This window comes from Natator depressus, chromosome 2 (genome assembly GCF_965152275.1).
Source record: "Natator depressus isolate rNatDep1 chromosome 2, rNatDep2.hap1, whole genome shotgun sequence".
In the NCBI taxonomy this organism is placed as follows: domain Eukaryota; kingdom Metazoa; phylum Chordata; order Testudines; family Cheloniidae; genus Natator; species Natator depressus.
The window spans coordinates 186,560,029-186,587,707 of NC_134235.1; the positions used below are offsets into that span (position 1 = coordinate 186,560,029).

General features: G+C 39.0%; 1 protein-coding gene across 2 annotated transcripts in view; it reads left to right on the top strand.

Moving 5' to 3' along the window:
- Positions 1-27,679, top strand: part of CPNE4 (copine 4) — a 321,822-nt gene that overhangs the window by 266,760 nt on the left and 27,383 nt on the right. Inside the window, exons 11-13 of one of the 2 annotated variants that reach the window (XM_074945561.1) lie at positions 556-615; positions 7,120-7,253; positions 24,593-24,659. In XM_074945561.1, coding sequence (XP_074801662.1) covers positions 556-615; positions 7,120-7,253; positions 24,593-24,659 — 261 coding nt within the window. The remainder of the gene's footprint in view (positions 1-555; positions 616-7,119; positions 7,254-24,592; positions 24,660-27,679) is intronic. The other variant, XM_074945562.1, reaches the window with a different exon arrangement.

The window sequence follows — 27,679 nt, forward strand, 5'->3', positions numbered from 1 at the left end:
AGGATTTGGGGTAATAAAGGAGTAATAGAAATGGAGCCCCTCAAAAAAGGAAAAATAGCTCAGCCTTGTAGAGGAACTAGTGTGCAAACAATCAATATTCCCCAATTACTCCTTCCTGTTGTTTTATAATACCAGTAAGCAATCAAATATGCCATACATTGCCATTATGCATCCATACATCGAAGTTCACTGGGATGACCATCTCTGTGAGATGTTTCCCTTCCCATTCTTTCAAAGTCATGTCTCTGAATTCAGAAAAAATGCCTGCTCCTCTCTCTTAAATCAGTGGGAAAATCCCCAGTGACTTCAGGCAGAGGAATGCTGTTCTCTTCTCTCCTTGATGTGCATAAATAATTTTGGTGGTTTCAGAATGGTTTGTGTTGCTTTCTCATCTTTCTTTTTTCCTCTCTTAACTTAGCTTTATGTCTCTCCCTCTCTGATTTCTCCCACGCCATCCCAGTCCATGTTTTATTTTTCCTTAAACAAGCTGTCTCAAAGTCTGGATCCTTTAGCAATACACAGTTCATCTGAATGTCTTTGCTTTCTTATTTCCAGATCCACAAGATGCATTCTTTCTTAGATTACATCATGGGTGGATGCCAAATACAGTTTACAGTAAGTGTTTTCCGACTGTAATTTCCTTGACCATAATGAAAGGGACTCCTTTTAAACACCAAATTCATCACTTTCACAGGAAAAAGTGATCTGATTTGCCATTTTGTAAATGTATTGATAAATTGCTAAACTCTTCTTGTAAAATATTTTGTGACTATAAAATAAACTGGGATCACAGTATGATTTTCAAACACGTAACATTTTCATTTGGCATGTTACAGCAATACCACTCAGACCACAGCAACTAAAGTCCATAGTATGTATGGGGCCAGATCCTCAGTTGGTGTAAATCAGTATAGTTCCAGTGACATCGATTGTTCTACGCTGTTGTATGAGAGCTGAAGATTTGGCCTAGAGTCTGTGTCAATAGCTGTGTGTGGGGGTCATCACTGAGAATGTCACATGATCATTCTTGTCCTGCCCAGGCTTAAGTCAGTTCCGATTCAGTATGACCTCTCTGCCAAATTTCTGCTTGAAATGCTCTTGGGACTCCTTTCTTTCAGTGAAATGGTTGGAAGAATATTTAAACATGAGCAAACATCATAATGTTCCCTAATCTGATTCTTAGAAATGGCTCAGTCATTTGTGTTGAAACCGCTTCCACACACCAAATAAAATAAATAAATAATCAGCCTGGCATGGAAAATGTCAGCCCAGGTGGCTAAAGTTTGGTGAAGTTATAAGGAACTGAAAATAGGGTCTTATAATGTGAAGTTTGGGATAGTATTAAGTATAAATGGTGCTACCAGCTTCGCCTGTAATGCATAAATATATGAGGCCATAAATGCTAGCTCTGCTGAGGTTGCTCTGGTACTGGAAAAAAAAAGTCAAAATGAAAAACAATCCCTCAGCCAGGGGTGAAAGTAACAGAAAAGACTTACCTGTATGGGGCGGGGCCTTGGGCAGAAGAGGTGGGGCTGGGGATCAGCTTCCCCCAGCCAACCCATCCACGCTGCCTGGCCCGTACCGGCCTACTTTCACCCCTGCTCTTGGCCAAATATTACATATCCACTTACACTCAACCACATCTAATTCTTGGACTTTTCAGTCCTTCCACTTCCAACCCACTATCCTAGTCCCCAGGTACTATTTTCTAAGCATCCAGTACAATGACTGTCATAATTTTTGCTACAGCACCATTTTTAAAAGGGACGCAGCCTTGCCCCAATTTGTTCATGTGACATTTTTTTCACCCACTGTCACTTTTGTGTACAAATCATTTAATTTTCTAACACCAAACATGTCATTTTTTCCACTGTGCAATTCATGCACGTGCAAATGGATTCATCGTGTGTACATTCTATCATTTTCACTCTCAAGTGCACAGAAACTGTACACTGGTAAAGGGGCACATCCTAAGACTATGTCATGCCATTTTGTTTTGGAATTCATGTGAGTGATTTATTTGTAATCAGTGCAAAAACACATGCCTTTTTTAATAATCCAGCAGCTTGCAGTTAAGATGTGCAGAGATGTTTGACTCTGCATTAATTACATAGGCTCATATGCTCACACTTGTCAAAGATGGCTTGTTGGAACACTATAGATCTATGAAATCCATAATCCTGCAATCAGAAAGAGGACCGTGTTTCCTGAATTCTTGTACACCATTATGGAATGTTAATGTCAACATAGAAATGAGTTCCGATAAACCACAGTGATATATTGCCCTCCTCTTTGCTAAGACAGAAGCAAAGTTCACAAACTCGTAGTAAGTCATCCAACCCTCTTTGTGTTTTAGGATTAATTATGTTTCTGTTGTGTTCATGCAGTGTACAGATAGTACAATGCAGCTGTGATCTGAAAGGGCATTTGATGGTGGGGGAGGGAAGCTAAGCTGCTAAGCATAGGTTTGGGAACAAAAAGCTATCGTATAGTGTTCCTGCTAATTTAAAGCACTAATGAGAGCTTTTGTAACATCATGCTGTGTGCTCTTGGGATACTTTGTTCATCCATTGTGGTTACATAGTTCATGGTTAGAACAAACATCTTAGAAAACCAAGAGTAAACTTTTTTTGTTGTGTTTTTTATAATGATTTGTTGAGAAACTTTCTTCTAGGGAATTTTATGCTCAATCACGCAGATTCCACATGGTTACTTCTGTGAGGCTTTTATTGCAGAAGTCTGTATTAGTGATCTGACAGAGTTCCCTGCTAGGTGTGAGAAAACAGTCAGAAGAAGTTGGCAAAGTTAATGGGTTTACAGTCAGAAGACATTCTCTTCCCTTTAGGAAGTATGTCAGAAAGGATGTGAAACACTCATTTTAAGAGCTGCAACTGAAAGAGCATACAGGACCGCTTCTGGGTCAAACAGGTCAAGACAATAGGACAAGCTGATAATTTGCTGACTGAGCTGGTAGAAGGCTAAGCAGGAAATTATCCTCGCATTAAAAACACTTTTACACAGATTATGGAAATCTTCCTAAGAGTGTATAATCTTTTTGCTGTGGGATACCCACATTGAACAGTGGGAGGTGATGGACGTGCCAACACCTGGGATATTTAAAGATACACTGGACCAAACATGTTGTAGGGAAAAAATCCTGCTTTGGCAGGGGGTTTAGACTAGCAAATTCCAGCCCTAATTTCTGTGATTCTTTCATTTAGAATCAGAAAGCTTCCCCACATGTATGCAGTCTTGGTCCTAACACACAAGACTGAGTGCCTTAAATTGTCAGACAGGAACATTAAGAAACTAGAGCTGCTACATGCTGCTGTTTTGGAACCATTGCAGTTATCATTTCGGCTTTCCGTAGAAATCCTCCTCTCAGCAAGAAGCAGGGTCAAAACTGAGCCTTGGCAACACAATGCATCAGCATTTGAGTGGCATTGTTGTTTCTTGTGGAAGGTTATTAGTAGCGCAAGAAAAGAGAACTCATCACTCATTTCCCCTGTGTCCCAAGAGGTGCATTTTTTAAAGCTTAAAAGCTTTTAAAGACCTTACTGTATTCAGAGAAAACAGCTGATGTTATGCTTTGCACATTTGTGGATGGAGCAGTAGTTGTAGTTGATGATGGAAGACCGAGAGCGTATTCCTCTTCTACCAGAATACAGTGTACGGAGCATGTGTCTCTTTTGCTGATACCTGCTGAGAAGATTGTACCATGCAGCAAAATCACAAGTTTAATAAAAACATCATAATAGGAAATGAGGGTATTCACGGTCTGTAAATACAAAGGCATTAAGTGAATCTTAATGACAATAATCTTAAGGACAATTTCCAGTCAAGAAACGCATTTCAATCCGGTTCCTGCCCGCACGCCCCCCAAAACACCGCCGACAACAGGCCTGCCTTGCACACTGCTGCTCATTCTGACATCCTGCAATCACTTCTGGTTAAAAAGCACCACATGACCCTGGCAAACAGTCATTGCAAGAAGAAGGATTTGTCCAATTCCTTCTGGTGCATGTCACTCCAACCTCATTAAGAGTCTCTTTTGGGGTTATCAGGGAAAAGGCCAACATCTGTTGCATCTTTAGAGCACCTGTCCTTTCTTATTCTGGTACAGGAGAAAATGTTTGTGCAGGGAGTAGAACAGCAATCATTTTTTTGTAATCTATGCAAAATCTTTAAGTTAATTTTATTTCAGCGAAAATATAAGTGTTTTACTAAATAACCATATGCATACATAGGCCAAGATTTTCAAAAGCAGATGCCTTGTCATCTTTGAAAATCAGCGCTGGGAGCTGCTGGGTGCTTCGCATTTTTGAAAATCAGACCACTCATTTAGGTGCCTAACTATGAATCAGACTCCTGTTTTTAGACACATGCTTTTGAAAATATTGGCCCAGAGGCCTTGATCTAGCATATTTTGCAAGGAACACAAGGTTGTTGGGATTCATACAAATGTGAGCAGAGTCCGTGTATGGACACTGGTAAGATTAAGCAAAAGGCAAAGTCTCTACTCCCTTTCATACCTACTTCCTTCCAAGGTATAACAAGCCCTGGTTTTCAGTGGAGAATGGTTTTGGGTGGAGAATCTAGAGCTGGTTGGGAATTTTCTGTCCAAAAGTTCCAACATTTCTAAATATAATTTTTTTAAACTTTCTGTTCTGTGAAAACAAGACCATAAATTCATGTCCTGGTTTGTAAGGGCTCTTCTTCCTTCCCCACGCCATACCTGTTTTCACTTTTTCTTTCAGTGGGCCTGACCTTAAGTTGGCATAAACCAGGATAGCTCCATTGACTTCAATGGAAGTATGCCAGTTTACACTAGTTGAGAATCTGGCTCAGTGTGTACAGTGCGAACAGCTGCTCAAAATGTTCTGAGCGTGTCTCCTGCTATTATTCTTGTTGTGCTTATCAACTGGTTGTCAACAGCCCAATCTCCAATAGCTGTGGCACTGAAGATTTTAATAGGATCATTATTCAAAAGTGTGACTAGCTGGCAGCTTGAATCTTGATGATATAGGTGCAAAATGTTATACATGTAAGGTAAATAGTGGTGAATTTTCTCTTTGTTAACTTAGTTCTCAAGGGGAAACCTGTGGGGAAAATATCAGGACAAACAAAATCTCTGGCAGGACAGCTGCATAGGTTTATATAGGGAAGTGGAGCTGAAAGATAATCCTATTTCCCACTTAAATTATATTCATTTCTCCTAATAGATGTGTCAGTCATAGAGGTGACTGCAGTTGGTCAAGGCAGCAGAGATGTTCCCAGGCTGATCAAACAAAGCACTGATTGGTAGCATGACAAAACATATGTTCTTCCAGTCAGATATCAAGGGGCCAGTTCTTAAAGATTTAAAGAGGAGGAGATATCGAACATGAAACAGAATCTGCAAACAACATTCTAGATCACAGAGTGGAAACTGAGCATCAGTGGTGTGAGGATTAAAAGTTCTGATTGGCTCTCACAACTTTTAATGACAAAGACTGAGATTTTCAAAGCTGTAGATTTGTATGCCCCAAAGCCATTAAAATTAATGAGAACTGGGCATCAAAAGCTCTTGTCATCTTTGAAAATCTCTGCCAAAATTTCTACAAGTTAAAAATTCCTATATTAAAAATCAAGACAGAGGCCAACATTTTCAAAACTAGGAGCCTAAAGTTAGTCCCTTGACTTGTGCTACGAAATCACTTAGGCCCTTTGAAAATCCACCCTTAGACACAGAATGTGATAGAGCTCTTCAGGGGAGCTACATGTTGCTAAAGGGAAATATCATCTAGTGGTCTGAGCACAGGACTGGAAGCCAGGACTTTCTGGGTTCTAGTTCCAAGTATGACACAACTCCCTTTGTCTCGTTGGGCAAGTCACTTAAAGGTGAATTGCAAAGCGAAACTGAGTTAAGTGCAGACTTCTCTGCTGAATACCACCGCTTACCATGTTTTGTGGGATAAGGGAAGCAGAAAATACCTCTAACTATAGGGTTGTTAAAAAATGTTATTTCCCTCTGTGAAATCCTTTGGTTCCTATTGGTTCACTGAAAAGATCCCAGAATGCAACATTGCAAATGTCAGAAATGTCATTCCAGCTCATGCTGTCTATGATTGTGATGTCACAGAATGATTCATTTGGAATGTCATTAGCATCCAGGAAGTACAAAGAGAATTTCAAAAAGGAAAAACAGAATTTTTAAAAGGTTAATTAAAACTTAATTCAGTGCTGGATGCCTCCCGCAACCCACAGTGAGCGCATTCAGCATAAAAATCTGTGCTTAACTTGATTTTTGTTTTTGCCTTGGAACCAACCATTAAGCTTTCTGCCATCAGCAAAATGGAGAGGGTTAATTAAGTTAATGATTATGAAATGCTTTGAAGATGAAAATCACTGTACAAGGGCTAGTTAGACTTTTTATTATTATAATAATAGCAATAAGCAGTAACAAAGAAATGAAGAAAGGAATTTGACCCGGTTTGGAATATTTTTGTTTAGGGATTTTGACTCTATACAGATTTTATACTAGAGACAGATTTATAGACTGGGAATCACCTGACTAGAAAGAATTTAATTAAACTCAGAGAACTTAGAGCTAATTAATTAGATAGGTTTATATTAGAATATCATTCCCTAAATGGAATAATTATGTAAGTCATTGTTTTTCTACTTACATAATTTCAGACATATATCATAACATTATCATTTACTTTAGATATACTTATAGATATAATAATAGTTTTGATTTGGTTGAATTTATTTTATAACTTCCTTTGAAGGGTTAGCCAGAAAACAAGCATTCTAATACAGGAAAGAACAGTATTATACTTATATATACAACCTCAACAGATGCATTACAGGCATGCACCCCACATATCGTTTCTTAGCTAGAAAAATTAATTGTGATATAGGACGTTCAGTCTAATGATGCTCTTTATGCTGACTTCTACACTGCTTGTGACAGTGCTACAAAAGGAATGTTATTGCAGAATTGATTAATTGGTTTCATTTTTGTTTTAAAACGGTGGTATCCAGCCCCTGCATATGATAAAGAAATGTGGCAGATCTGGAGATACCTATGCACTGTAACATCTACACAGAGCAACTGTTTCTTTTCTTTTCCAGGTAGCTATCGATTTCACAGCATCAAATGGAGATCCCAGGAACAGCTGCTCTCTGCACTACATCCATCCGTATCAGCCTAATGAGTATTTGAAGGCATTGGTTGCTGTTGGGGAGATTTGCCAAGACTATGACAGGTAAATAACCATGTTTGCTAATAGAATTGTCTCTAGAAGGTGTTTTAACAGTATGGAACCGAAGACTTAATGCTGCTGGCTGCAATAATTTAATGTTAGTCACGTAGAGGAAGCCTTATGGGTAAAAAAAGTTTCAATCTACAAATACATCGACACATTTTCATTCATTTTAAACCAGTGTTTCTGTATATTTAACAGAGAGCATCTGTCTCTAACGTATATCATTGGTGTGTACAGGAAATGTCTTCCCGGTTTGCTTCTACATGCTGAATTACATATTTGGGAGCGTGGTAGTCCTTTTTACACCTGCATGACTGTTTTATATATGCAACATAGGTACCTTTCCTGATATGCTTGTGAATGTGTATCTGACTACTTGACCCTCTGAGAAAGTTGTGCACCCCTGTTGATTTCAAATAGCTCTCCTGCCTCTGTCAAATAGATTGGCCATTAGTAATCTAAATTACCCCCCAAAAAAACCCTTTAAGTATTCTTGTGTGTGTGTGTGTCTGTGTGTGTGGGGCTGCATAAAGTGATTTTACACAACGAATCTTTCCAAAAGCAACTGTTCCATTGGAAAAATTTTGACAAGCTCTAGAAAGGATTTTTTCTTTGTACCTTCTTGTATTTCATCCAGCATGCTGTGAGCACTTTATGAATTACAATAATAATTTTCTAAAGAAGAAAATATTATATTTTAAAGAGTAAAAAACCAGCCCGCTCACAGAATAATCTTCATATTCCAACATAAGCTCTTTATGACACGTGTAGCACTGTGTTGAACTGCAGCCTTTGAATTATTTCTCCCTTAATGTCTTTGAACTATTCCTTCAGAAGGGGACTGTGAGCATCTTCATTATTAAATTTCATGTGCAAAAATATGCAAAAAACACTGCAAAACCCTCAAACTTAGGTGAAAAGCCGAGAGAGAGAGAGAGATTGGACAGGGGGAAGAAAGTGAAGGACAGAAAGGAACAGATATGGGAAGGAAGACAGAGCAGTATCTCATGTGTATTAGGCTGGAGTCCTTGCAGGTACAGAAGGGTCAGATGGTGTGTTGGTGTGCTGAGGTCTGGGTGTCATGATAGTATGATGATCCTCATGGCTTACAAGCAAAGTACAGGGTCTCTACAGAGAGTCAGAGGCCTGTCTGCCTTTCCTCTTGGAATCTCCCAGGAATCCATTCTCCATTTGATCCCCAACCAAGTCTTTTTTTAAAGATCCCAAAAGCGGGAGATAGTTGGAATAGTGCATCGGATCCTCTTATTATTTTATCCACCATTATGCCTACTTTCCAACATACTAATTTTGGTCCATTAATTTCCAGTCTCGGGCTCCTCTGGTGTAACAGACATGGTTTCACCACAGTCCTTCGGCTGTTTCAGTAAACCTTTTTAATTGAACTAGTCCAGTCTGTCTGTCTTTGCTGACTTTTATAAACAATTTTATGTAACAGGCTGAGTTGAATTTTTGTTACTTTGGTCAAGTTAGAGTACAGGCCTTCGGCCTAACAGATCTCAGGTGTTGTGAAATGAAACAGAAAATGTTCACTGAAACCACTGAGTTTTGCATAGTTCTGGTCATTTGTACCTTTCCCTTCTTGTATTCAAATAGCACAAGTGACTCGGTATTCATTGAAGTGCTTCTTGTGCCTAATACTTAACAAAAAATCCTTTTTTGGGTGTGTAAAGACCTTGGCAAGGTATGGATATTATTTACAACACCTTCATTATTAGAAAAACTATAATAACTTCGTAGTTTAGTGGAAAGCCTGGGGCAATTGGATGTCATTGCACCAATAATTAACAAGTGGCAAGACTGTCTTATATGCTGTGGTCAGCTTGGTTGATATCACAATCAGATCTTCTTGTAACTTTGACTTCTGTACAGGTCAGCCCAGTATAACAGACCCCTGAGTAACTAAAGCTTTCAATTAAGTGTTGTGGTTACATCCCCTAATGCTCTGCAGTATTCCCTGTTCATCCAAAAGCCCATTTACCTATATGCTTCAGATGTCCCTGAAACAGTGTTACAGAAATAACCTAATATGATCAAATAGCCATTCATTTGTGTAGAATTCTTATTTTTTTGGCACTACTTGCTTCAAGTCATGTTATCATTTGTAATTGTCATAAGGGGAGGAAAAGATGAAGTTTATAGGTGATATAATTAATGGCTAAGAAAAAATAGTACTGGGTAGTTGATACGATATGAAAGAGCAGCCTTCATTAGAATAAAAATCAGACTCTAAAAAGTATTCAAAAAATTACTGGAATTAAAGAGAGTCACATTAAATATTATCAATCAAGCTATCAGGTGAAACAAGTCTACAGCTCCATGGAGGAAATGTTGCTTTAAGATAAACTGTTAGTGAAAATGACCCATTAGAAAGTTAAAGATGGGTATACAAAAGCAATAAAATACAACTATATTTTCACTTGAAAATTTTCAAAGGCCTTTCTTCCCTGGGAGAACTATTGTTATAATCGAGTCATGTTAAAATTGGCCAAGTCCATTAATTATTTTTTCCTAATGTGTCTGGCCAGTAAGACAAATGAAATAGAGAGACTTCATTCTCTGGCTATGGAAATGCTTAATGCATTAAAAAAAAAATCAGTCATCTGTGGTTATGGTCACAAAAGTGACTGTTTAAAACAAAAAAAGAAACAAACACATTGTGGCGTTCCATGCTTGTTCTCCCTCAATGATTTCAGAATCCAATTTCCTAGGTTTACAGGTCAAAACAAGCACTTTCTAACTAGCAGTATTGCAAGCCCTTTTAAGATTCTGAAAGTCAAGCTCTATTCTGCTTCCTAGATCACCACCAAACATAGATATTCTGGGAATAACGTAACTGATATCACGAGGCAGATCAAATTCCAACTTCCACTTTGTGTCGCTATAACAGGTTTTTTTTATTTAACACTAGTAAAAACTTGAACCAAGATTGTCAACAGTGACAAATGATTTTGGCTGCCTCAATCTTAGAAGTCCGCAACTTGAGAAATCTTAAGGGGATCTATGTTTCAGAAGGTGGATACTGAACATTTTTGGAAATCAGGCCCCTTTAAGGTGCCTCAAGTTGGGCACCCAAATATTGAGAGGCAAAATGACTCATCACTTTGAAAGTCTTAGCTTTGCTCTGGGGCCATATATAGGTAAAACCCTAGCTCAAAAAAACAAACAAACAGAAAGCTCACTATATCCTGTCTGTGGCAGCTGGCCCTCAATCACTTTGCATCTCCTTGGACCATGCTGCTGCTCTCTATTCATAATGGGAAACATCTCCTTGATACCGAACATATGTAACCAGTGCTTAGATGCCACTGTGATGAGCACCAAATAGGAACCTAGATAGATGGATTAGATATACTCATATGAATACATATTTGCAAAACAGTTCCCAACATCTTTTTCTGCAAATATATTTGTGAACAAAGTGAATCAGTGTTTGTAATAGAGCGGGTCTGGAAAATTTTCAACTAAATATTTTTTCATCAAAAATTGCCAATTTGTCAAAACTGAAATTCTCTGTGGGAAAAAGTTCGTGTTGATGAATTTCCTGACTTGAAAAAATGTTGAAAAAAGGGTTTGAAATTGAAATTTGAATTTGAAATTGTCAAAAATGTCCTGTTTTGATGTTTTTGAAACAAAGTTTCCTTTTTTTTTTTTTTTGGTTCAAGAAAACCTTTTGTTTCAAGGTTTTAGTTAATTTACACTAAAAAAAAGATTAAAAGGAAAAAAGTCAAAATTTGAATGAAACATTTCATAAACGTCAAATAAGTGTTTTGATACAATGTTGTGATACTTTTTTCAATATGTCAGTCAGGAAAATTTTCAAGATTTTTTACTTTTTGTCCCAATTTGGAAATTTGTCCCAATTTGGACAGCGAACATTTTTTATACCTTGAAAAGTCTCGTGGAATGGGAAAACCATTTCCCATCAGCCATATGTAGTGAATAATTCAAACAGATACTCTTTCTCAGGATTGGCCCAGCTCTGTTGTGCTTTTGTTATATTAACAACTCTAGCTAGCATGTCTGGTTAACACATAACAGTGCAATAATATAACGGATGTATCCCTCATGGTGTTTTAGAGCTTCTCTCTTCGAAGGTCATAGCATAAGTCAGAGCAATACAGTATATCTCCAGAAGCATATAGTATATTAAAATGTCTGGCCTGAGAGCCTCAATGATTTGTTTTCCCAAAGACACTGTTGGAAAATGACCAAACAACCATGAGTGTCACTTCATCATTACACAGAGATGATTGTCTCTGTAAGGGGAAGATGTATATTGGAATCTGATTAAAAAGAGCCTGTTCATACAGTCTTAAATAAAGCTACGTTGTTTAAAATTCTGCTCTATCTACAGAGCTGAATTATGAAAAATTTTGTAAATGATTCCACATTAGTATAGTTTTTTTTAATTATAGCAAGTGTGGAACAAAAGAAGTGGATTGGATTTGAAATCTGGCCCTGTGGTTGAAATGTTGAAATTTGTATTTTGCTGCTTATAAATTGCATTTCTAATCTCTTGCCCCCCTTAATCAAATTCTCTATTTTAAATTAAATATTTATTTTTGATTCTCTTCCCTGATTCAACAAAATATGTGAGCTCATGCATAAACCCCAGGTACAGCAATCAGACGGAAACACATACCTAAGTGCTTTGCTAAATAGGGATGGAGTTAAGTATATGCTTAAAGTTAAGCATATGCTTAACGGCTTTGCTGAACTGGAACCTTTATTCTTAGTAGTGGATACAACATACAATATCAGACTAGTCAATATGGTCCTAGATTCTTTTTTATGACTAATTTTTACACAAAATTTTACATTTATACCCACTTTCAGGCCCCGCTACACTACCAGAGGAATATGAAGGGGCATGAGTGTAAAGGAGAATCAGATTCCATATAATCAAATTAACATTTATAACTTTAAAAAGATGAAGCGTAAATGTATTTACAATTTTTAAAAAATATTTGTCAGATCACAAAATCATGGGATATCTCATTCTGACTATGCTTCTACCATTCTGTAGTGTTCTCACTCCCATAGTTTCGTAAAGTATTTCATAGTACACAGTATCCACTTTACTCATTCTAAAAGTTTGAAATTTCAAAAGTTGATAGAAAATTATTTTTAGTTTATATTTCTCTGCTTGTTCACCTTCAGAGATAATCTTCTATTTTTACATTGCAAGTCGCCCTTGAAACATATGGAAGCAGGATTATATCTGTCCTCAGATACCAACATCGTGTTTTCATTTATGCAAATAACCTCCTTAATTCTAAATCCCCATATTGTCCCTGAATACTAAAGTACCAAATTGTAAAATACAGGTGTCCAGCCACCTCCCTAATGGCTACTAATGAGCAAAGAGTAAATAATTCCAGCTAAGTGCAGGAATAATGTATGCTTAGAGCAGTGCAAAATGTTTAGAGTGAAAATCCAAAACCCCTTTACAAATCCAATATCTTGGCCAACTTTAATAAAAGATTTGAAAACCCTTTAGGGTTTGATGGTGCTCCCATTGCAGTTGTGGTGAGTTTTGATATTAGCTTCTCATACTTGCAGAACATTGTTGGTGCTCAGTATATAATAATTCTTATTGATTATGTACTGTTATTAATTGAAAATAATAATCATTATTGCCTCAATATTTTATGCCTGGCTGACTCAAACTCAACTATTCTGATGGAATACACTAAAAATGAAACTTCTCAGATCTAGAACCAGCCCACCCCTTTTCTCCAAGGGCACCTTGCCTTTTGTCATAGATGCAACCTTAACACAAGTTAAGCAAGTTCCATTGGCGTTCCATTCATGAAGCTAAGCATGTGCTTAAGTGCTCTGCCTTCAGGAGGGAAATAAAGTTTTTAGGCTTAGTTCATAAGATCTAGTTTTTAATCAGAACCTATTCCCATCCCAATATCTTAAAATCAACAGATAGAGCTCATTCTATAGCTATTTCGTACCTGCACTGAGGATGAAGAAATACAATGAATACCTTTGCTGTAGTCATCTGAAGAATATACATTAAAAGAATTATGTCAGAGACAAGGAGGAGAGCAGAAGTTGGCTTTGGTTGTAATGTTAATATAATACTAATTAATTAAATCTGTGGCCAAAGGGTGTTTCTTTTAATTAGTAAGTTTTCACTGTATGCAACACTTACTTTTTCATAAATTCACTACTTAAAGCCATGTTAAAAAATTAATCTACCCATGCAGCTCAATAAATAAAAATATTGTTAATTATTGAACATATCTGTTTATCACTTTAATTACAGAGGCAGCCTTTCTGGAGTTAGTAAGCAGAAAAGATCATCAAACTATCTAAATAAGGTTAGAAACCATTGGGGAAAAGAATATTTTCATACTTCTTGAAGCATGCATTGCACCACTTACATCCCAGGAAAGTGAACAAAGAAGTATAAAAACAATACTCTTACACTTCCCAGTTAAACAAAATCCTTAGCACATGCTTAGAGTTAAGCATTTGGCTTTAATTGGACTTAAGCATCTGCGGAAGTGCTATGGTAAGTCAGGGTCAGAAGCGGAATTGGGACAGATGGTATTTTTAAATAGTCATTGGATTATATACTAGGTACTATATTAAATCGTCCTTGGACTAGATCCTCAGGACCTTGGCCATCACATACTGTGCATGCACACTCGTGCACATATTTGGAGTGGTCACCTTACAAAGCCTTTATTGGCTACCATCATGACAGTGTATCTCTGTAATTAGAACAGGAAATCTCTATGATAATTGTGTGGTCAAAATTGGTAAAGATTGACTTTGTAATGGTTTCTCTGATACATATTCAACTCCGCTCCTGCCCATGTCTCTGCTCTCATTTCTTACTGCTCTCAGCTTCACCCCTGTTCAATGTTGGTCTCCTTGAAATTCCTCCTCAGATTCACTTCTTCTTCAAAATTCACAAATGCTAGCTCATGTCAACAAAATGTACTGCTTTCTCCATGGACAAAACAATAGAAGTGTTGCTCTAAGAGAGAAACTGCCTCTGGGGTCTCCAATTTGGTCTGTGTTATCTATCTAGTCAGCCTATTCTCCTCAAGGCTAGAACTTTGTCTTGTGCGATTCTTAGCTCTCTGTCAGCGTTAACGAGTAAATAATAGTAGATGTAATTTGTCTAGTGGTGATTCCCTCCAAAGAAAGTGACCTGAAGAGCAGATCTTTATAACTCACAAATGCAGTAGAAAATAGTGTACCACAGATAGCCCGATACATCTGCTGTGGAAACTAGGTAATTTCATAAATCTTTATGAGTGGTGGTTCTTTTTGGCATTTTGGCTAAGAATGAGTGTGGCATCAGCTTGGTGTCTGCTGCATCTTCCACCAGCATGGGATAAACATAATGATCTAGTAGATCATCCCCATGTTCTTATTTACAACTTATATGGAGCTTTCAGACTAGTGAATTTCTTCCCTGCATCTTTCAAGTATATAACTAGTTATTTATATTATAATCTGCCCTGTAGCTCCCCTCAGTTATACTAACATTTAGCTGAGCTGCATATTTGTCCTGGTTGGAAACCCATCAGTTCACAGAGGAAAACAATTTTCCAGTACTTCTCATGCAAGTTTAATCAAGAGTGGACACCTTTTGTCAAAGAATAGCATAACAGAAAGACGTGGGGCCAAATTGCCTGCTTAGTCACATCTTTATCACCTCTTTGGAGTCAGTGGGATTACACAGGTATAACTGAAAGTGGTGGTTGTCCCTTTAAAGCTTAGATTTGCCAAAGGAAGATGCAGTATTCCATCCCACAGACCTCTGAGTAGTAGTCTGTGTTTTGTTCACATGGACACAGCTGTTATTGATTGCTGGCTTTTGTTTGACTGAAATGATGAAGCCAGGGAAAATGTCTTTAAAGTGTCCTGAAATAAATATATGCCCTCAGTATTGTAAATGTGGCTGATTCAGGAGTTCTATGGTGACAATTTGACTTCAGCAACATGCAAATACCTTGTAAAATTACCTTGATTTTGGATTCCACATCAATAGCTCGGGGGGGGGGGGCTGGCTGGCAATTTTTTCCTAGATATTGTATAGGGCATCTAGTTGAATACTTAATTATCAACATGTTTTATTTCTGATTTTGCTGTATATGTTTTTATTATTTTCTTCAATTTGAATGTCACTTTGATTTCAGTTGAATTACACCAGCAGAGAATTTGGTTCTCTTGGGTCACAGAAGGGTTACTACAAATACTTCTTTTCTGGTCATCCTAGAAAATTCATTCCCTTCCAGGAGCAAATTAAAAATCTCTCTTGCACATATATATATGCCTAAATATGCTCCTACTTTCCCTAGCTCCCAGACACAATGAATTTTCCATCTGTTTAGTTCTGGTAGAAAACAAAATGAAAATGACTGAAAAACATTGTAGGGAAAAGTCATATCATGTCACTCACATCACTGAAACTCTAAAAATAATGTAATTCCACCCCTGCTTATCATGATGCAATGAAAAAGGATAAAACTCAATATATATGTAGCAATGATTTTTCTATGTGATGCAGCATTATGAATAGTCTGGAACTTTAAAACTGCACTTGTCCTATTTACAGACTCTCACAGTTGTTCAGTAAAATTTACCACGAAGGGTAGGATATCCTCTGCAAGACAGGTGGAGTTCTAAGCCTCCAAGACAGAAGGGTTGTGAAACTGTCCTTTGTGTGGGTTTGGTATCAGTTTACTGTGCAATTCCATTGATCTTCCAGGGCAATTTAGAGTTAACCCTTTGGAAACTACAGAGACACATACGCATCCTCCTAAGAACTCACTTGACTAGCAATCTGGAAGATTAGTAAGAGCCCTTCTATGGTCTCATGGAGCACCCCCAGACTCTTTCTAACAATGCAGTCCCATTTGTTCAACAAAGGATGTTTACTGAATTACGTCATTTTACACCTGCAAGTATAAGTCAGGTCACGGCCAATTTATTTATAAACTAACAAGGAAGCTTGCCATTTTGGTCTCACCTCTCCAATTATGCCATTTTACTAGGCTATAATCTAGCAAGACAATCTTGTCTTTTTACATTTTATCACCAAAACCTTTCATTTCCCTTCGCCCATTTCCCACCTCATTTACAAAGGCTTCTTTCAATAGATATTTACACTTTTTTTTTTTTGCTTAGCCTATGAATTTCAGAATTCATTTGGTATTTTTGCACTGCAGAGCTTTTTCAGTCTTCTTTTCATATTTATCAGGGGAAGTTTAAGGCTATTGCATTTGGATTTGGATTTGTTAGATACTTCATTAGTAGATGCCGTTCAGTGGCTAGCTTCAGGGAATTTGTATTCCCCTTACTCATTAATTATGCCCCTTGTAGGGGATACTGCCATTACCTTCATACTCTTGAAGCCCCATTTTATAAATTTATATTATTGAGCAGATCCCAGCTCCCTGAAGACGACTAAGAAGCATTTTGTAATTTGTTGTATTTCAAATACAGCTATAACTAAAGCTGATGCATGAATGTTAATGTCTAGATTTTGAATATTTATGACAGGACCATGTAGAATTTTTGTCTGTGTCCAGCCAAACAGGGTAACAATAGCCTTAGTTTATCATACTTTTAGGTCCTCGCTGCTCCATGGAAACCTACTGTGCATTATGGGCCAAATCCTGAGGTCCATGAACCTCAATGGAAGTTTGCTTAACGAGGGACTTACTAAAAACTGGGGGCTCAGTTGTATTTAACAAGTACTGTCCTGCTCTGGGAGTGATTTGGCCCCACACGGAGAAGAATACAATCCCTCTGAGTGCAGAGGGACTGTGCTTGCTGCCACACTCCTCCACTTGTCCTCTTCCAACCCACAAGCCCTGAATCTAGCAGCATTGATGGCTGGCAGAGAGGAATTGTTGAGCCATGGCCCACCCCTGTGGGAGCATAGGGATGCAATTGTGCCCAGCTGCTGTGCAGAACCATGAGAGGCTACTTGTTCCGTCCACCTGCTGCACATGCATGGAGCTAATTGGACCCAACCTGACCCAAACCCAGGTCATCATTATTTGGCCCTGTCAGATCATGCAGATCAGCCCTGGGTATCCTAAATTTACCTAACTCCACTTGTGATGAAGGAACTGGAAATGTTAAAGTATTTCAAATGGTTGCTATATTTTGTTTGGAGCTACAGCAAATCCCTTATAAGCTGTTGTGATTCCATATTTATTGGCATCAAGACGTTCTGAGATAAGTACTTAATATACTCAGGAACATGATTCACTCATATGGTTTAGGGATAAAATACTTAATTCAGCTCATTTTCTTCCAAGTCATTCCCTAAACATAAAAGATTACAGTTTTAATAGAGTTTAATGATGATTCTCTCTTTTGCCTTTTTGCTCTTTTTCCTGGTTTTTAAAAAAATTAAATGTGTAATAGGCATCCAGCTTTTAATCTGGCAATTTGAGATGTCTATTTAAGTGAGAATAACATTTGATATTATCATGGGAAAATGTACTGTAACAGAGTGAGTTCAGTGGCTTTTTTATAGCTTGATTGGAAAATGAAAGACTCATTAGTTGATTTTGGTCACCTTCGAACTAGAAATTGGAAAATATTCTCCTCCTAGCTTTGCTCTGACCCTGAACCAAAATTACAGAGGCAGGTTTAGATTTAAGAATTCTGATCAGATACACTCGCTGCAAGAAATTCAAAGGGCTATGAATTTGAGATTCTAGTTTTAGTCCATTTATAATATCAATGTGATCAACATCAGGAAAAGCAAGAATATATATGCTGCATGTAGTTATTTGCCAAGAGGCCACCTGAAACCTAAAATTAATCTGTAGACTTTTTTCGCCTCCCAGTCCCCTACCACCAGCACAGTGCTATTAGTTTGCAACTACACTGTCAGTGCAACAGCACATTTTCCTGGCAGGGTCTCCTAAGCACATGATTAACTAGAAGCAGTTGAAGTCCACGGAACTACCCGTGTATTTCAAGTTAGCAGGTGCACAAGTTGCTGAATTGCGGCCAAAGTACTTTCACTGATAAAAGCAGGCCAACAAAAACCAAAGGAGGTGGATAATTATTAGCCTCATTTTACAGATCGGTAACATGACACACAGACAGGTTAAAGGCAAAATTTCCCAATGTGGATGCCTTAAAATTAGGTACTTAAATCTGTATTTAGATACTTAATAAAAGTAGCCTGATTTTCAGAGATGCTGAGCACAGATAGCTCTCAGTGACTTCCATGAATTTAGGAACGAAGGCATCACCAAACAAATGATCCAGCTAATCCAGTGTCTTGAGCAATGGCCAGTACCACTGGTCTCAGAGGAGGGTTCATGTGACTTACCCAGAGAAGTTTTGTCCTATCTCCCTTCAGGTAGCGTTTAACTCCTGCCCTGAAGCATAAGGGTTTCTGTCTTTAGTAAGTTTTATTCAGTTAAATAAAACTGTGGATATTCTCCATATAAATAATTAATCCCTTGGCTTCCGTGATAGCTTCTGTAAGGGAGTCCCACAGGTTAATGATGCGTTGTTGAAAAATATAACTCCTTTTATAAGTATTAATTGTGTTGCCATTTAATTTCATTGGATGTCCCAGTTCACTTCCTCTGTACCATTCACAAATTTACAAAATGCTTTCATTTCCTTTCATTAGTCTCCTGTCGAAACTAAACAGTCCAAATCATTTAAATATCTCTTCTCATTTTGGTCACCTGTCTCTGAACTCCCTCTATTTTGCTGGGTTTTTTTTTTTTTAAATAAAGTGACAAGAATTGAACTCTGTGTTCAAGATGAAGGTTTATTTTCAGGATTGTTTTTTATCTTGTCTTCTCTACATCCTTATCTTTTGTTTTTTTGTTTTTTTAACCTCTGCTCTGCATTAAGCAGATGTTTTCATTGAGCTGTCTACAATGATTCTCAAGTCTTTTTCCTGAATGGTTAGTTTAGAACCCAGCAATGTCTGAGTATTTCACATGATTCCTTTCCGTGTATGTTATCTTATATTTATCAACAACGTTTCTGTTGAACCTGAACCCTAGCCCTGACTTTTCCTCTGACTCAAGTCCAAGTCCTGTGTAGACATATCCTTTAAGATCAGTGACCAGAGAGACAGCAATAACAATTGGACAGATTGCCAGGTGTTAGTTGCGCAATATATACTTACAATGCATCAGGACAGGGGAAATTAAATTATCCACCTCTTGAAAATCTCTAAGTTAATAGTTCAGAAGATTTGAATATTGTGATTAAGAAGTTCATGTTTCTGGTATATGTTCTATTATAGACACTGAGTTTGTGATATGTACTGCACTGTTTGTGAAACAGCATTACAGACTTTTTTGCTTGCTTTAATAAAACAAACAAAAAAAACCCTCGCTTTAGATGGGAAATGTTTCATTTTCTGTGAGCCGGGGGGGAAAATAGCTTCACATCACACTTTTTCCTACTTTGCGAATGCATCAATTTTTCTTTTTTTCTGACTTTGGTCTCAAAATCATTTCAGAGTTGAGAGGCAACTTTGAACCCTGCTTTGGATATGACCTCATTTCCTAGTTTAGGAGGTGGATTACGCAAATCAGTCTTTTTTTTTTTTTAGTGAGGGAGGAAAGGGGGATTATACAGATGTCCAGAAAGATGTTTTTGGCAAATAAATCAGACTTCTCTCCAAAAGTAGTGGGCATGACATCAGTACTTGGGACTGTAACTGTGGGTGATTATTCATTAATTTAAACAGATGAAAAACGAGTCTTTTCTCTAGCTGCATACAGAGGTTCTTGTCAATCCTGAGACACACAACTGAGGTTGATGTAGTTATGGTTAATGGGTTTGAGGTTCAATGAAATAAGAGTGGGAGAAGTGGTGATTTAGGCCTGTGGTACAAATAATTCTTCATTTTAAAACTATATATAACCCTTTTTTCTCTCTGCAGCACGAGGCAAAGGTCACTTGCTGATTTAAACTAGAGTAAATGGTGGATTCTCTTGAACTTGAAGTCTTTAAATCATGATTTGAGGACTTCAGTAATTCAGCCAGAGAATCTGGGTCTATTACAAGAGTGGATGGGTGAGGTTCTTTGGCCTGTGGTGTGCAGGAGGTCAGACTAGATGATCACAATGGTCCCTTCTGGTCTTAAAGTCTATGAATCTATGAGTCTAAACCTAATCTAGATCTACTCAGTCAGCCTATAGTATCCCTTAAGTGTTATGCATCTGCTTAGCTGAATAAAATACCAGTAGTTATATCTCTGCACACAAATAAGAAGCAGCACAATTATGGCAACTATTTAACCTACCAGGACAGCTTTGTAGTTGTCACTGGCTTCACTAGTTTCCTCTTTACATGTATTAGAGCTCAAAGTTCTCACTATGTAAAATGCAAACTCTCAAGACGTGTTTCCGAAATGTATGATCCTTGTCATAGCTGACCTTCACGTTGATTTTCTTTTATTCCCGGTGATATGTATGTTTTATAATATTTGCCATCCCTGAAGTTAAATAATTCAGGATTTTGCAAATTATGCCTTGCTTTGAGTTTCAGAGGAGCTTTTCCTGCTCGGTGTAGATGGGAAAGCTGCAAAAAATATCAAGTGAACTTGACAAGGTGTTCTTTCTTTGTAATTTTTTTAAATGGTTTTGCTCGAGGTAAGGTTTTATTATTAGTAGTCCTATTTATTTATTATTAACACTCCAGAGTCAACCTTAGGTTTTGTGTAGCACCACTGTCTTTCCCTTCCTTTGCTGTCTCCTCCGATGTATTTGGTAGTGCTGTCCGTCATGATGTGGATGGCAGTTGACATGTGTATGCCCAAAGCTCTTTGTGACAGAATAGGGAGGACAAACAATAATACACCTCTGGCTGTATGTCTTCTTTCAGATGTGTTTATATGAAAAAGAAAAAGGAAAAAAAATCATTACAGCAGAGCCCACTCTTACCCAAACACTCTGCTGTAATGATTTTTCTTCTTTTTCTTTTTTGTATAAATACATTTGAAAGAAGACATGTGAGAGAAAGCCAGAGGTGTATTCTTGGGGCTCAATAACACTTGGGGCAGCCCCCATCCTGCACTGTCCAGATGCCAAAACAACTCCTGACATAACATAGAGCAGCTGCAGGACTGTTACGTTGCCAGCAGTTGCAGTGGTGGAATGCCATGCCCCTCCAGCCTATGTCATGTCTCCTCCCTAGCCCTAACCCATCCCCTGTACCTAAAGGAATTTTTCTGCAGCCAAGGGAGCTCTCGGCAGCCCCTTGGCAGCCTTTCTCCTGCTACGTTTCAGCAGGGAAGAGTAGGCAGAAATGGAGCTGAGAATCAAGCCCAGGGTTTCCATATTGTGCACAAAGCTGCAGCGGAAGGGGTTAAAGGAAATGAGATGGTGATGAGATATAAAAGACAAGAGAAGTTTTTAGCAATAATCATTTATCATCCTGATAAATTCCATTTCCCCTTTCATCTAGATATGCAGCATTTACATAATTGAAATACCTATTGTAGAGGGACACCACTGAAATCAAAGTTAGATTTCTTTCTAAAAGGTGTTCTCTAGATCCATCACAAATTTTGGGGCTTGATGCAGTAATTGCAGCATGAAATTTTATGACCTGTATAATGCAGGAGGCCAGACTAGATGATCATAATACTCCCTTCTAGTCTTAAAATCTAGTCAATCACAGCAATATAGGGTTTAATTTGATAAACCAACCATGTTTAATCATTGATGTAACACAAAATTTTTGTCCCATTTTGCTGTCTCTTTGATTCTTATTTCTTATCCTCTTAATGGGTAGCTGACTTCTAATTTGCATCTATTGTAAAGGGTTTGCCCACTTCCAGAAGTGTTTAATCAAAGGGAAGGCAATCAGCAGATGGTTGGCATAAAATTTCACTGCCCCCTTAGGTTATGACATCTCTTGGAATGAATGTTTCATTACCATGCAAATGATTCATTGTCATATAGGATAGCATATGGGACACAATATTACATTCCCCCAGATTTAAACAGCAAGTACATTTCATAGCAAGGCAGCAATTCATAAGAGCTTAGCCCTCAGGTGGGAACAACTTTTACTCACTACAGCCAAGCCATTGTTAGGCACCATTGATCTGGGCGTGGTGATTATTTCCACATCCCATTGTCAATCCCCTGAGCCAGGCAGTCCCCAAGGACTGAGAGCTTTTTAAAAAAAAAAAAAAAAAAAAAACTTCCATTTTGCTCTGCTCCCAAAAGATTGACCAGAAATACCATGGCACCTTTCCGGCAGGATGCCCGACTGAGTGGTGTGACACTTGTAGTGGGTGCTGATATATTTCTGTGAGTATGTCTGCAGTCGTGAGTTATTTACTAGGCAAGGACTGACCACAGAGTCAATTAAAAGTTCTGCCCCAAACTGTGCATTTTTGGAGGTTCCCAAGATAGTAACAGAAACTCAGCCTCTCAGGGAACCCTCCTGACTACTCAGTGCAGTCTTCAAGCAGAGGAGCTGAATCCAAGTCAGCAAAGCACTGATGCATGTGTGTTAATGACTCCATTAGGACTGAAGACCTTGTTTAAAGTTAAGCATGTATGTAAATGCTTTGCTGAGTAGGATGGATTTAAGAGCATTCTTAAGACTGAGCACATGCCCAAGTGTTTTGCTGAAAAGGGGCCAAAATGTCATCAGAGTTTGTCATTTTCCATATACCCTATGGAGAGAGAGGAGTCTATAGCATCTGCACAAATGAGCTTTGTGAAGTGAAAAGGAAATCAATGGCCATGTAGTCTCCTGATCTTCTGAATCAGGATCTCTCTCATCTCCATCCAGATGATCAAACTGGAATGAAGAACAAGGCATCTCGTTGTAACACTTGGAAGCAATTTTACCATGACATTAAATATACCAGCTCATCACCCAACCTATGTCTAATATAAAATAAAATCTTTGAACAGATTTTAGTAGACACCAGTCAGGTTACAGGTGGAAACCCTCATTCAATCTGCAACTTGTTGTAGGTGAAATTTCCCCTTCTGTAATGTTGCCAGAAGACACTTCCCACCTGGACAGTTCTGTGAACCCAAATCACAAACACACTTAATTACACAATCCTCCTTTCACTAGACGCTGTCCTCTTGAGTAGGATGATCCTGTCTCTTCTTACCTGGAAGAACTATGTTGTCACAGATCTTACCTATATGAAGATTGTTTCTAAAATACTGTAAGGAACCCAAGCTACTCTCAATCATGGGGCAGAAAACAGAAGAGGACTACACTTACCATGCTCTGTATTCCCCAGTTGTGGGATGCTCCAAGACCATTTTACTCCTCCAGTTGGTCTGAATCTCCAAAAACATTAGATTTTTCACCTGACACTCCTCCCCTGTCTCTTTCTGCACTTCACCGGCACACTGTCTTACTCCCCTCTTCTCTTGCCCTCCTCTGCTTCCTGTCTCCTATTTCTCTTGTCATAAACTTCTTCCATTTATACTTTCTCTCCAACACAGAGCTTGTGCTGTTTCCACTGTGAAAGCGATATTCATACTAGTCTTAAATATAGTCATTACTGATTTATTTTGCGGTTTTTTCTCTTGGTCTCACTTGCTGGAGTCTCCATTTTTCTTTCTGTTCGGGACGGGCTGTGTGATGGGGAAGTGCATTTTGATGTTGTTCATAAATTCATTTCAGTGTGCTATGTTTCATTGAGGTGTCCTGCTGGATCTGGATGGGGGAGCAGGAAGGAGAGAAAGAGAGAGCAATAACTAGCAGTTAATTACAGGTAGCAACAATGACCAGCAAAAGGCAGACAGCCATCAGCTGTAGAAATAAGGGAGGAATTGCTAGAGTCGGGAGAATCTGAGAAGTTGTAGACTCTGTCCAGCAAAGATGTACTCGTATGCCTAACAGTATACACGGTGGATAGTGCCAGTAGAGTCAATGGGGCTATTCGTAGTGCATAAGGTTAACCGTGTGCTTAAATCTTTCAAGGATCAGGGCCTTGATCTGCAACCTGTTACAGTAGGCATATCAAATAACAGGACATAATAGGAAAAGAAAACCAAACGGCATGTCAGAATATAGAGTATAACGGTCTATCTCAAAGAAGAGTGTTGGGAATCTAGTAATGTCTGTGTTTCAGGGTGCTCTGAGAAACACAAACAGGAATCTAAATGTGAGAGTAAAGGGTGACGATTCTTGCAAACATAAATAACGGTGACCAAATGACATGCATGATCTAGCAGCCTTTTCTGTGCTCTTCTGCTTTGTCACCTTTTTCATGAACAAATATGAAGGAATAAATGTTTAGTGGAACAATGTACATTTCTTGGTGGGAAAAAAACCCTTTTTTATTTTGTTTTCAGTGATAAAATGTTCCCAGCCTTTGGTTTTGGAGCCAGGATACCACCGGAATATAAAGTAGGTGTACAGGTGAATCTTTCTAATTTCCATGGTTTATATGGCACAACGTATTGCTGTTGGTGAGATGGTTTATCTTTGGGGGAAATAGTTCCCTCAGCTTGTTTCATTCTGATGACTTTCTGCTCAAGATATTACCTCATTACATACACAATTCTAAGAGTCAGTCCAAAATTAATGATGTTACGTCAAAAATAATGTAATGGCATTCACACACCCATATCCTTTTTTATGAGGTTGACATGAGGATGACTGTGCCTTATCTTTTCAGGTTCAGATTAGGTTTTGAAGAATATTTGAGAGCAATATTTTGGAACCATTAAAAACTTGTTAAGGTTTGATATCACAGAACCAACATTTGGAAGATTCGCTTTAACGTTGGGGCTGGTGCTAATGCTTTCAGAGGATGTGATTAAGTTGACGTTGTTCCCAAAAATAATGGCCTTAGTGATGTGCTAAGTTGTGGCAATTTTGTGTGCCCAAGGGACTGTCATCAGTGCAAGGAATGGAATGCAAGAAAATATCCATGCTAGAAACAAGTGGTACCCATGCAAAAAGAGTGAGGACTAGATTGATACTGAGGCTAGAAGAGGTGAACATAAGAAAATAAAATCTGCAGGGGGAATAATAGCGTCAGAAAGGTGCCTGAGAACAGAGAGACAGGAGTCCAAATTCTGTGTTGCTTGTGTAAAGTGGTGTGTGGAGAGTAACCAAACGATGTTCCTGAGCTGATAAGAAACACGAAGCTACCTAATGATTCTGCACTGGTTTAAGTCAGATGCAATCTGGGAAGAACACACCTTGTGAAGACAGCCTCAAAGTCTACACAGCAGATTTCTTCTCAGCATAGTATTATTGTACTGTACCCCATGCAGATGGAGGAAGGACAAATTGTGACAATGCCATTAGGACTCAGTTGTATAGAGCACAAACCAAAGGTCTGATTCACTATCCACTGAAGTCAGTGAGAGTACTTCCATTGGCTTCCATGAGCACTGGATCAAGCCCAAAGTGTGCAGTGCATTGGCAAACAGCAAAATGTGTCACAGAAGGCATGCTTATCTGAGAGGCTACTTAGAGGAATGTGTTACTCTGCTGGCTGCAATTCCTTGACAAGACATCTGATGGTGATAGTACATTATAATGGGCAGCATGAAGTTTTGCTCCTTTTCCAGCAGAAATAATCAGCCTGCAGGTTGTGCCAGTCTGACCAGCGTATTGGCGACATCGTACTTCTGTTACACCTCGGTAACAGATTACCTGACTCTCAAAGGAGTCAGAGGTGCTGTAGGAAAGACAGACACACCATCATGGAGTGATTTCCTAGCTAGGCAAAACTGTTGTTTGCACACTCCTTTTGAAAACCATACAAGCAAGCACTCATAGTAAAGTTGGGGACTTGCACCGAACATCGCAACTCAGGGCACATAGGAAGTCTTAAATGCAGTAGCAAGGGCTGCCCTTGTGGTGGTAAGGAATTGGCCTCATAGGACTTAAGCAATGTGTGATGCTTCAACCACTCTATACAGGGTTGAAAGGAGTAAAGGTGACCAGGCAGGCCTATTAACTTTATGGGGTGCATCTGGAGGAGGAGCCAGGGAACATGCCACTAATTAGAAGGAGGCTCAGCTAGGCAGGAACAAGCTGGGGTCAGAATAAAGTCTAGGTCAAGTGAACAGCAAGGTGGCTACAGGAATGCAGGGAAGTAGGCTGCAGTTAGTCCCTGAGTGGAGAGAGTTGGGAGGCTGGCAATTCTAGGAGAGTGGGGTGCAGAGGAAAGGCAGATGAGTGGAAAGAAGCCCAGGGAAACAGCAACAGGGGTCAGACCATGCAGAGACCTTGGCTGCTTGTTGTAAGGTCCCTGGGCTGGAACCCAGTGTAGAAAGCAGGTCTGGGTTCCTCTACCAGCCACTGGGGAGTGGCAAGGGCAGTGGAGACAGCAGGTCAGGGAGAACTGTGAATTCCGCCGAAGGGGAGGACCTTAGTGACCTGACCAGAGGAGACTGCAGATCTGGGAGTTATCTGCGGGGGCCGCAGACCAAGACAGGATGGGGGAGACACTGCCGGAGGGAGAGTGTAAGCCTGGAAGAGCTAATTCCCAGGATGGTCAGAAGGAGGCGCCTCTAGCGGTGAGAGGACCCCATGATACCATGACAGACAAGGACAGTCACAAAAAGGAGATGGAGATGGGTTCAGGAGAAGTCGTTTAAACCTGTGAATTCGATTACTTGTAAATTGAGTGTGTGCGTGAGCAAAGGGCGCCACAAAGCACACAGACTTTCAAATGAAAAAACAATGGACCAAAGTAACATCTGCAATCTGCTCAAGGGGAAAGTGCCATAGAGATGATGGAGCGGCAATGGTCTGACCTCAAATAGTCAAATGAAAACCCACAGAAAAGAATAACCAGGCAACAGCAACAGATGGGGGACCTGCAACCAACTTGGTCCGAGCTCCCACAAAAGAGAGAGCCCTATCAACACTATGCTGAGCAAATAACTGATGAGGAAGGAGGAAATCAGTTTTACTATGTGAGTATACATCTGTAAATCTTAATTAGCACGTGCATGCACAGCTGGAAATGATGTTAATAATTGTCAACACGGCTGTCCAGTCCACCCTTCTGAAATCATGTCTGTATGCAATAGCTATGTTCTCCCATAGACTGTCACCTGCCGTTGCTCCCAGCTTTGTTTTAACTTCTTTTCTAAATTAGTTAAAACCTGTGTCCCCTGGGAAGAAGGAAATAGGTTTCAAAATTGATACATTAATAAGGGTTATTGTGGGACAAGGGACATATGTTTACCCTGTAATTAGACACCTGTGGCCAGTCTGTGTCAGCTCACTTGGGCTAGGGGACTTGGGCGAAGTGGCTGTTTACTTGCACTGCACATGTTCACTCTGGGACCCTCCCACCTCACAGGGTCCTGGAGCCCCCAACCCCAGCCTGAAAGTCTACACTGCAATTAAACAGCCCCTTAGCCTGAGCTTCACAAGCCCAAGTCAGCTGGCATGGACCAGCCATGAGTTTC